General features: G+C 34.7%; 1 protein-coding gene, 1 non-coding gene and 1 pseudogene across 3 annotated transcripts in view; 1 reads left to right on the plus strand and 2 right to left on the minus strand.

The window, feature by feature from the left end:
* Positions 1 to 1,321: 1,321 nt before the first annotated feature.
* On the minus strand, positions 1,322 to 1,453 carry LOC117326641 (annotated as a pseudogene).
* A 652-nt stretch (positions 1,454 to 2,105) lies between these two features.
* LOC117326640 lies at positions 2,106 to 2,244 on the minus strand. Its single transcript, XR_004532490.1, has one exon. It is a non-coding gene; the product is annotated as a U4 spliceosomal RNA (small nuclear RNA).
* A 2,814-nt stretch (positions 2,245 to 5,058) lies between these two features.
* Positions 5,059 to 12,097, plus strand: part of LOC117326171 (rho-associated protein kinase 2-like) — a 44,226-nt gene continuing 37,187 nt past the window's right edge. For both annotated transcript variants that reach the window (XM_033882810.1, XM_033882811.1), the window contains exon 1: positions 5,059 to 5,645. In XM_033882810.1, the coding sequence (XP_033738701.1) occupies positions 5,550 to 5,645 (96 nt within the window). In that variant the 5' untranslated portion in view covers positions 5,059 to 5,549. The remainder of the gene's footprint in view (positions 5,646 to 12,097) is intronic.

The following is a 12,097-nucleotide window of genomic DNA, read 5'->3' on the forward strand; positions in this document are numbered from 1 at the left end:
ACATTTAAACAATACATTGATTTGATTAATATAAAAATCATGTTTAGAACTATATTAACTAAAAACGGAGTGTCCTTTCACCGTTTATGTGTAGCAGTAGTATAATGACTACATAGTATGGAATAGTTGAAGACGACTATCATCTCTTTCCCAGTACACTATGTTCAATTACTTTAGAAAATTATATACACCTCAAAAGTATTATTAGAGGACGGGAATATTCAAATTTATAGAACTAACTCTTCTTCAAAAAGCAATGTTAGAAAATTAAAGCCACTCACACAATGAAAGCTAATGAAGTCTGTGATAGATGCTGTTTGAAAGAGAGTAGTAAGTTTCGACTATCCGACAATATTATGTAATATTTAGATGGAACATGTTGTATGAGAAAAAAATCTGCATATCAGCATGTATGATCAATGATATCTCTAATTATTCTGACATCATCGCATTATAAATTTGTACCCTGAAAACGGTATCAAGATTTGCATCGCTATCTTTCATTCATTTGAAATCAGAGTGAATGTTGTCGACATAATCTTGTCGCTGAATAAAAAAAATAATTGAACGCTTTAATGGGAGATAATTATAATAAGTATTCCAACTGATAAATATTTTTTTTGATTTATTTATTTATCTATTTATTTATTCATTTCTTTGTACAGTTACTACAGCGAAAGTCGCTTTAACATGCTCCAACATATGATCCTTGTGTTCCTCGTGGAAGATGTTTATTTGTGAAATCCAAAAATCAGGGATCACATATGTAAATAAAGAACGTATTACTAAGAATAGTTATTTGTGATGTTGAAAAAAATATAAATGGTCTGGATGGCTATATTTCATGGAGGAACAACGTTGGAGAATGGTTAAATACTAACGTGTGCTTTTTATATGCGCAATATCTATACGTACCGAAAACACCATACGATTCCATACCGCAGACCTGGTTACCGATATAAGGTTGTAAGGTTGTAATACAATTATTTCGGTTAATACATGTGCAAATATATTTGTATGCATATATATATATCAACAAATTAATCCTATCGGTAAATCCATGTAACAGTTTCCTCTTCTCAACCCCACACGCTTTCCTCCCCTCCCCGCACCACCTGTATTAAATAATGTAGTCCACTTTGTCAGTACCGTCATTTTGCCAATATGTTACAACTTATGGAGACAGATTAACATAAGTACACTACTTTTTTCTGAATCCGATCATTTTTTTCATTTATGTTGCTGTACTACTACATGTTGTATCGAATCACAAATAAAATAAAATTTAAACTAAATACTAACTTTGTTGATTATGAGTTTGCTCCCGTAGGAGCTAACAAAAATTGCACTTGTGGTCAAGCCACAGTGCGGGGTATTGGGTATAGTTTTCAACTAGCAATAACCACGTCTCGGAAAATCCTCATCGACTATGGTACCGCCACTGCGCAAAGCTAAGGAAAGATTTTGGGACAGATATATATATATCATATGTTGTATATCATTGTGGGTGTCTTACAATGTAGCGATGAACTAGATTTTATCAAATTCGTTATTTAAAAAAATAAATTCTCTCTGTTTCAGACTTTCGTTTATATTTTTATAGATAATTACATTATTTCAAATTGATGTTTATTAGCATTTAATTGTTTTCTGGATAGAAATAATGATTTTAAATCATTAAAACAGTTAATGTTACTTACAAAATACGTTCATCGTACGTAAAACTGAGAGTTTTATAGACGTTCATGATACGTACGTTTTCTGGGAAAGGGGAGATAATTATTTTCTTTCCTTTTCATCGTTATTCTTTTTTACAGCCCCCAAATGCACAAAGATATAAATGTTTTCATCGTGTGAAGCATAAACATTTGTGTGTTTCGGGGGAAATCCAATTATCAGATAGTGATGTATTCCTCTTTATCCGAAACCCATGTTTCAATATCAATCAATCAATCGATTGATTAATAAATTGATTAAAAGATGAAGTAATTATTGGGAATACATTTTCAATTTTAAATGTGATAACACATAATACACAACAGAGAGCTGTAGTTGTCCTTCTGAAAGAATTGTTTATTTACTATTGTTTGTTTATTATTAGTTTGCTCCCGTAGGAGCTAACAAAAATTGCACTTGCGGCCATATTTCAGGCCACAGTGCGGGGTATTGGGTATAGTTTTCAACTAGCAATAACCACGTCTCGGAAAATCCTCATCGACTATGGTACCGCCACTGCGCAAAGCTGCCGAGAAAAGGTAGGACAGAATTATATATATCGCGTGATATATATTATTGTGGGTGTGTTATCATGCGATGAACAAAATTTTAATAAAATTCTTCATTTCAAAATTTTCTCTCAGTTACAGACTTATTTCTGTTGATTCAACAAATAAAAACACTGTTTGAATATTTATCTATTCACATTTAATTCTTTGCTGGATATCAATAATTTTGAAAAACTCGTTCAAATATGAAAATATCGCATGCGTTCATGAAACGTTTACTTGTTCAGGGTAGACAATTCAGTGTCCGAACGTTTCGACCAGACTGGTTTCGTATCAGGACGTTTCGCCCCAATAATAGTTTCGCATCAGATACGTCACCGCTAAGTGAACATTGGGGTCGTGTTAGGGCCTCCAACTTATCTTTAGATTCCTTCCTCCGACAATAATTCTAAGATTAAACAATGATCTCTAATCTCAGAAACAATCAGTTCCTGTGCAAACAAATCAACTCCTAGGCTTCTCAGTAGACACAATCTGAAAGTAAACGTATCAGACCCCAAAGAACAGGTACATGTGCTTAGGCCTATATCTGTGACTTTGACAAACTCGACCAGAAATTACCATCCTGCTCTTCAATTTTGGATCCGTATCACATAGAAGAGACAAACAGACACAAATACACAGTGTTCTGTATAAATCTTTAATATGATTTATATGAAAAGATACAAATTCAAATATCTGATAATAGTAAAAATTATAAAAGTAAGAGAAAATTTCTCTTATTCCTATACTACATAGGTTAATTTGTTTTGAATTTAACAATTTATCAAAATAACGTGCCATATCCTAATGTGACCCTTCCACCCTCTCATCTATCTTTAGTTTTGTATTCTCTGATTATATAGCCAAGAATATGGTGTCTTATTAGTTTGAAAAGGAGTGGGTGTGTGAAAGAAAAATAGTTTTTCTCTTTTTAATGTATATTGTTAAAAAATCTTACCATCAAAATGTCTCCTCTCCTATGTATAGGTCAGAGGAAAATCGGACTATTTTCATCCTTTAAATCTAAAACGCCATAAAAATTATTGTACACGTGTTTTTCATGCTTACTATATAATTCATAACAAAACCTGACATTTGAAATAATCATTGGTATAACAACGTACCCTTGGACACATTCAAAGTCACAAAGTCTTTATCCGGGCAAAACAATATCTTTCTTTAATTTTTTTTTTTTTCGTTTTATTATTTTTTTTTTAATTATTTTTGTAAAAATTTTCCCTGTTTCTGAAACTCCGTACGAATATCGCTCGTACTGAGTTTCGAACAAAAGTTATTAAAAACATAATTAAAATGTAAAAATACAATACAATACAAATGTACATATATACAGCTAAAACAGGTCTACAACAAAACGGTAAATGAATTAGAAAATGTCTCCGTTTTATCGTAGAATGGGCTTATAGAGATTATAGATTTATATTGATAGACTGCCAGACTCGTAGCTTTTCGCGTGTGTGGTGTGAAAATGAAATATTATATTTATAAGAATTTTTAAGCATGTTGTCTATTGTAACATTGAAACAATGTCTAGATAGAGCGAATCATCTAGACTGGGACGAAATGTCGTGGGGGAAACAACGTCAGAGCGAAACGTCCGACATTCAGCAATTCTTTCCCAATAATTTGAAAGACTTATATCCCTTGAGTTGCGCTTTTATTAATTGATGTCCGATTTCGTAATACCAGAGATGTATATACAATGAAAGTTCCGAAAATCACATTATTAAAGCGGAAGAGTAATTAACTTATGCTCAAGAAAGAAAAAAAAACAAAAAAACGAGCAAAAATTAGATAGACAAGATCTATAAATAAACTCAGAAATTTATTACAAGCAAAAATACAATTCTTCAAAAAAATGTTTTTTAATGTTTACATTATCTCATTTGGAATGGTTGCTAAATATATCCATATCAAATAAGAGAAACATATATGGCGTTAATTAATGACGTCAATTAACTCATATGTGTTGCTTCCATTTATGCATCTTTTAGGTAAATAATCAAAACAAAATACAGAGGAAACTCGAGATACAATAAACAGAAAGAAGAATCAAAATTGATTCTGAAGTATGTTCTTGTCGGCAAGTTTTTGGTTGATACCTTTCTAAATTTTGAGATCGTAATTATGAAAATGTTATAAAACCTATAATATCTTTTATCCATTTCATTATAAATGACAGGAATCGTTATACTGGTGTTGACTTTTTCATGTATCTACTCATTTATATTATTCAATATTTGACAACGTTTGTCAAAAATAATCATTTGCTACCATCACAATATTGGCATTAGCTGTGATGTGCTAGGATATTCAGAAAACATGCCACGCCCACTTTTTTGTCATTAAATATATATATATGTGCCATATGAACATAACTCAGGCGATCCATTATTCATCGAAATATATATCATAACACTTTAGATCAATGTCAAGCGACCTTGCGTCAGTATGCTCTTTTACTGATAACAACATCTGCAGGGCTAATTTGTCGACCGTCATAATATTAGGTGATGTCATTTTACCAGTACGAGTTGTCTCCCATATTTGCATTTTAATCTACCTTATATCCACATGACCATGCGTTCTAGGTCAGAAAAGATATACTTATTCTTCTATCAATACTGGGTTAATTTTTTGTTTTAATTATTCGATATGAATAAGATCTACGCATATAGCTAGTAAAATCTTCAAATTAACAATTTGTAACAGCAATACATGAATATAACTTTGATTCCTACTCGATGTGTATTCGAGAATCATTTGCGACTGTGGTAAACCAGTTTGGAAGCCATATTGGCCCGGACACTAATGGCGGTTGAAATTGCAGGACAGGTGCTTCATTCTTTCCAGGTCACATTTTCGCCGGGGAAGTTGCTCATACGTAAAGCGAGGGTTTCGCGCGACTTTGTACTAAATTGTGTTCACAAAGAAAGGTACTGTTGAGTTGCAGTACATATGTATAGATATACGGAAGTGGATATTCATATAGTGGATGTTGACAGTTGAAACCCCCATGTCGGAAAGAAATTGGACAGTGTAAGTGTATAAACCAGGTATTAGTTGTGACAGCTGGTAATATCATACAAGATCGGGAGATTGAGATAGTAAATGTTCAAGTTTATTTAATATGCATCAGTTGAACATTGGATAATGTCGCGATGCGGATAGGACAAAATGACAACTTGGACAGTGAATGGAGTAAGTTGATTGAATCCTGAATACATCCGGGCAGCATCTCTCGTACACGGACAAGTCAGAGAGATGGCATCGTTCGACCCAGAATACAGAATTCGGCTCCAAAAGGTGGAGGAAAAACTGGTTGACTCCAATTCCGAATTGAATGTAAACGGACTGTTGGTAAGTTGCGTTGTGTCTGTGGTCACGGTTGGCTAGACGTCAACATTTTTGTCAAGTTTGTCATCACATGCTAATCTGTTGATGCTGTCTGGAGTATAACTGTGACAACTTTGTATAGTTTTTAATAACAAAAATGGCTGCTTCATACCGTATAAACTTTTCTATAATAGAATGCATTAAGGGCATTTATTTACAATTTTGCAAGTTCACACAGTGCTATTGTTGACATTCAAATACGACACATCAATTTATTGCAGGTTATTGACAAATGATTGCTAACATAACACTTCCTGTTTTCACCAACCCATTGTTATTACAGTGAAATGATTTTAATATTTGATTGAGAACGACTTCTGTTTCACACCACCTGAAATCCTAGTTGTAAAAAAAATGGTCTTTGCATATTATTGGGTGAGTGGTGCTAATGGAAGTCTAACTGTTTGTTAACATCATGTACAGTTCAGGGGAAAACTCCTCAAGGTCTGGGGGCATAACTCCTATCACACCAATACTTGCATTTAATACACAAACTTGTCTATTATATGCCAATGGAGGTATAGCTTTGTTACTAAAAATAGCTCAACGTAATTTAAACACAACTTTTCAAAAAAAATCGTCGAAGATGCATTTACTTAGTCATGAAACATCACACAAATGCAAAAATGAAATACATTTATAATAAAGTACCAAAAATTGACACAACACTTCTGGTAGAGTAACAGTTTTAAGTAGACAATGCTTTCTGTAAACGACTTCCTGTAAACTATTATTTACCTTGTCTCAAATTCATTTGACTTTAAATAACATACTGCTAAATTCACTGTTTAAGTGATTTTGGCTGTTTTTAGTATTAAACATATCCAAAATCCAACTGGTGCATAATATGTGAGTTTGTGTTTTATACACAAGTTGGTGGTTTCCTCCAACTGGATAATTGCTGAAAACTCTTCCCTGAATTAACAACCTACTCCCAATGTTCTTCCATCTTTTCTTTCACTGCAACAAAAAGTCATGAAAGCCAACCTCTGAGTGGCATTACGATACAACCACATCCTCTTCAACAATTAACTTTTTTGTTTTGTTTAGATCTGTTGCTAAAAAGTATCAGTCCAATTAACCAAACTTGGTATATTTAGATGTTATAGTTGACATCTGATCAACACAGCCTTCATTTGTGAAATATCATCCAGAATTTATGGTCAAGTGAGTCTGGAAAATAGAGATGCTGGAAATTTGAACTTTTTAAGGTGCTCCCATGTATATTATAAGTTGTTCATATTGAGGTTTGTTTAGTTGTTTTGATTTTGGAGTTTGCTTAAAATTTACTATTATGCTGACATAGTGGGTCTGGGGAGAAATGTGGTGTACACTTTTAAGATACTTGTGGGGTAGCCTCAACTAATTACAACATCTTACCCAGGTGTGGTGTACATGTATGACAGTCCTGAGGTAACCACCATATCTTACCCCAGGTAAGACAGTTCTATGATCTGTCTGAACTGAGGTAGCTATTACCCAGTGTGTCTAAAGCTCTTCACTGCCCATGATAAATATTAAACAGGACTATGTGGCTACAAGACGTTTGAATTTTATGGATTCTACTTTGGTATAAGGAATAAATTGATAAGATACCACCTTATAGATTATGCTTTATTAATCATATTTGTAGATTATCCAACAGCAAAAATTAAAAAAACAAATCAGTATATTAATTTCTATATATTTTTATGTTTTGAAACTTTAATTCCTGATGGACAATTGTACAAGATAAATCTGTCACAAGTAAACTTGATTATTGAATCATTGTTATGTTAAAACTGCATTGATCATTATTGGCACACCATTATCTACAAGCATATCCTAGATTGTTTGTAAAAAAATTATAAGTAATCATGAGCATGGAATATTTATTTTCATGAAAGTCCTAACACGGCAAAACAGTTTAAAAATCTTTTTTGGAATATTTAATCCATACTCAGCAAAAAAAAATGTAAATCTATCTAATTTGATGTAGATCTTGCACATGCAAAAAGAAAAATTATATGCATGTTTTATGGAGCAGGTTTACACCGAAGCATTTTAAAATATAAATAAATATAGATGTGGTATATAAATTGTTTATATCCAAGTAGAAATGTCAGATAATGATAAACATTAATGCCATTTATCTGGTGAAGTACGACCCGAATCTGCCTGTGCAGTAGACCTGAATTACTAAATATAAATATATGGTTCAGATAAGTTATATATATATACCACTTGCTACACTTAGGTGCCCCCATTGCTGTGCCATTTAGATGCCTCCTCTCTTCTACCACTAACCAGCTCTACCTTCTTCATTGAAAACATAGAACCAGATATAGCTTCATTAGAGTGAAAATTTTTAAATTCAGTTTTCTTGAAATATTTTTTTTCTTTTTGCATCTGCGTGTATTTGCTTAGTACTGTATTATAATATTAGTGTGGAGTCTTTTGAATAACAGTTACAAGATATGCAAATATTCTTTTTTTCAGTTTATGACGTTAAGCTTATAAAACTTTCCTACAAATGATCCTTGCTATAAAATCGGATTTGTCTGACCTTCTCTTCATTATTGCATTCTTGAAGTGGATATAATGGCCACAGGGAAAAAGTTATGAATTTATTTCTAAAACAATACCTACCAGCTGTGAGTCTGCCTGAAGGATTGTAGGAGATCTGTCTGTAGTCATGTGATGAGCTGGGTAAACAATAACGGTACTTAACCAATCAGTTGTACATCGTGTTTATATTGTGGTCTGGCCAGAAATTCATTCATCATTGTCTTACCACTGAAAGTTGTATGGCATTGAGTCGGAATGTTCAGGACTTTGTAATGTCAGGGTCAACGTAATACATAAATTTCTACATAATATTACAGGTATCGGGTTTTAATGGTCCGAGGAAGTGTTTAAACTTTATTGTTCAGACAAGATCAGGTTGTGGTGTAGGTCATACAGTCGTTGTTTAATGTCAAAGTGTCATGCATTCCATTGAATATATGGACTTGTTGATTAGGAAAGTGTATGGATAAATTGTGTTGGTGGGTGTAGGTCAAGTTCTCAAAGGATCTCAGATAGAGGCTAGAGTTTCATGTATGTAGGTGAAGGTCAAGTTCTTAATTAGAAGACCTCAAATTGAAGCTAGAGTGTCATGCATGTAAGGTGAAGGTCATATTCTCAGAAGACCTTAGGTAGAGGTTGGAGCGCCATGTATGTAAGGTGAAGGTCAAGTTCTCAAAATATCTCTTAATAGAGTTTGGAGCTTTACGTGTGTACTAAGGGGAAGGTACGGTTCTCAAAGGATATGGTTATATAGATAGAGGCTGGATTGCCATACACATGAAAGGTTAAGGTCAGGTTCTCAAAGGACCTCATGATCAGATATGTAGACTGGATTGCCATGTATGTAAGGTGAAGGTCAAGTTGCCAATGAATCTCAGATTGAGGCTGGAGCATAATCTGGAGATTAAAGTCATAAAACATGAACAGTAGACAAAGGAATCAAGGATAAAGAATAATGTATGTGACGGTTATGTTAGAATGAATAAATCCTATAAAACAACTTTTATATTAAATTATTTTTTGTTTGGTTTGTTAAGATTTTACAGACCTGTATGTAGGAATTTTATCACTTTTTATGTTTCATGCTAAATGCATAAACAAATACATGTATGCATGTGGAATTTGTCCCTTTGTTTGGTAAATGAGAAAATCCCATACAAGGCACAATTTACTTGCATTTGTTTCTAAATAACAACCAATATAATTTGGAGACTGAATAAAGATATTTGATTGTTTCTGCCAATATGATGTGGTTAGAGGTGTCCGAGGTATCCCCATCATTGTTGCCAACCATTAACACTAGCTATGTTCTGAGGCTCATTAGATCACCTAGTCTTGATTACCAGCGTGTCACTGTGGCTGCAATTAATAACACGGAGATACTTGGTAGAGAATTGTATTGGTATGACTCATGGTTGTATTGTCTGCCACTCTCAATTAGTGTGTACTTACTATTAGTTTAAGCAGATGTTAATTATTTAACGTCACAGCCCTTGTGTATTAGATTATTTGAGAATCAAATTGCTTATTAATACTTCTATATGGTGTATCAAATGCTATATATATAATATATATATATATATCTATTTGATTGTTCACAAGTATGGATGTGATCTATATATGTATTTACCATGATCAATAATATTACAACCTTTTGATCGATTTGTTCATTAGTATTCATGACATAAATAAAACATTTTCAACATCCAAATAAGATAATATACATGATTGCATCTGACCTGAGTAAAGCTTGGAAGCCATTGAGGTCTATATATATATAGGAGCTGCGATATCTTGGTAACCATGAGTTCTGTAGGGGGCTGGCATAGCTTGGTTACCATGAGTTCTGTAGGGGGCTGCCATAGCTTGGTTACCATGAGTTCTGTAGGGGGCTGCCATAGCTTGGTTACCATGAGTTCTGTAGGGGGCTAGCATAGCTTGCATTGGTAACCATTGGGTTCTGTAGGGGGCTGGCATAGCTTGGTTACCATGAGTTCTGTAGGGGGCTGTCATAGCTTGGTTACCATGAGTTCTGTAGGGGGCTGTCATAGCTTGGTTACCATGAGTTCTGTAGGGGCTGTCATAGCTTGGTTACCATGAGTTCTGTAGGAGGCTAGCATAGCTTGCATTGGGAACCATTGGGTTCTGTAGGGGGCTGGCATAGCTTGGTTACCATGAGTTCTGTAGGGGGCTGGCATAGCTTGCATTGGTAACCATTGAGTTCTGTAAGGGGCTGCCATAGCTTGCATTGGTAACCATTGAGTTCTGTAGGGGGCTGGCATAGCTTGCATTGGTAACCCTGAGTTCTGTAGGGCCTGGCATAGCTCGCATTGGTAACCATTGTGTTCTGTAGGGGGCTGCCATAGCTTGCATTGGTAACCATGAGTTCTGTAGGGGGCTGGCATAGCTTGCATTGGTAACCATGAGTTCTGTAGGGGGCTGGCATAGCTTGCATTGGTAACCATGAGTTCTGTAGGAGGCTGCCATTGCTTGCATTGGTAATCATTGAGTTCTGTAGGGGGCTGCCATAGCTTGCATTGGTAACCATTGAGTTCTGTAGGGGGCTGTCATTGCTTGCATTGGTAACCATTGAGTTCTGTAAGGGGCTGTCATAAGTTGCATTGGTAACCATTGAGTTCTGTAAGGGGCTGTCATAAGTTGCATTGGTAACCATTGAGTTCTGTAGGGGGCTGTCATAGCTTGCATTGGTAACCATGAGTTCTGTAGGGGGCCGCCATAGCTTGGTATATACGTAGCCTTTGAGGTCTGTAGGGGTCTGCCATAGCTTGGTATATACGTAGCCTTTGAGGTCTATAGGGGTCTGCCATAGCTTATATATATAGTTAGTTAGTAGCCATAGCGGGCTGCCATAGCTTGCTTGCCATTGCGTGGTTTATAGGGAGCTGCGATGGCTTAGTAAGCATTGAGGTCTATAACTACATTGAGGTCTATGGGGGGCAGTGAAAGCTTGGTTGCCAGATCTACAGGTTTGTATGAGGCTTGTGGCCAGTAAAGTCGGTAGGTGGCCTTAATTTGTGATAGCCAGACACTTTATCCTGCTGTTCTTCGATATGGTAGCCAACAGCTATTACTCAAAATGACCCTGGTTTTATACCCATTATCTATCTAAGGACTACTATTAATCTATGTTAGATAAGTTGATGTTTTAAAGTTCATATAAGATCTGATTGGTGGAGAGATCTATAAGATCTGATTGGAAAAGAGATCTATAAGATCTGATTGGAGGACAGATCTATAAGATCTGATTGGAGGACAGATCTATAAGATCTGATTGGAGGAGAGCTTAAGTTAATAGAGAAAGTCTTTGTTATCAAACCTCAAAAATAAAAAACCACTGAATGCAGACACTACAGCCCATAAAATACAAACTATAGAGTATACTGCATGCCATGGGACCCTTATCCAGTGTTGTTGGACATAGGAGCCTGTCAAGGACTGGGCCAGCTAGTTGTTTACTAGCTAGATGTTGTTATCTTTCCAGGTCTCCTGCTGTTTGACTCTGAATTCATACCCACAGTTAAGATATATATAGAAAGCGCTGTTAAAATTCAACTGTAACTGCAGGGGCCATTGATATAAGATATAAATAGTGATATGAGATGATAGTCAATGAAAACATATGTAATATGTGTATACATTGTGCCTATAACATGTCCAGAAAAAGGCGATCATTGATGAATTGGATTTTATATATATTCTCATATGGTTGATATAGTAATTTAAGCTTACAGAACACTAGACTAACAGTGTTTTTTCTCAATTACTTGCTAGGTTAAATTTTTCGTTTCCTTATTTTTTACAATTTCAAATTTTCTTATGATTTAGTTTGGATCGTCTATTTTTGTCCT

The sequence above is a fragment of the Pecten maximus genome, chromosome 4 (assembly GCF_902652985.1).
Source record: "Pecten maximus chromosome 4, xPecMax1.1, whole genome shotgun sequence".
NCBI lineage: Eukaryota > Metazoa > Mollusca > Bivalvia > Pectinida > Pectinidae > Pecten > Pecten maximus.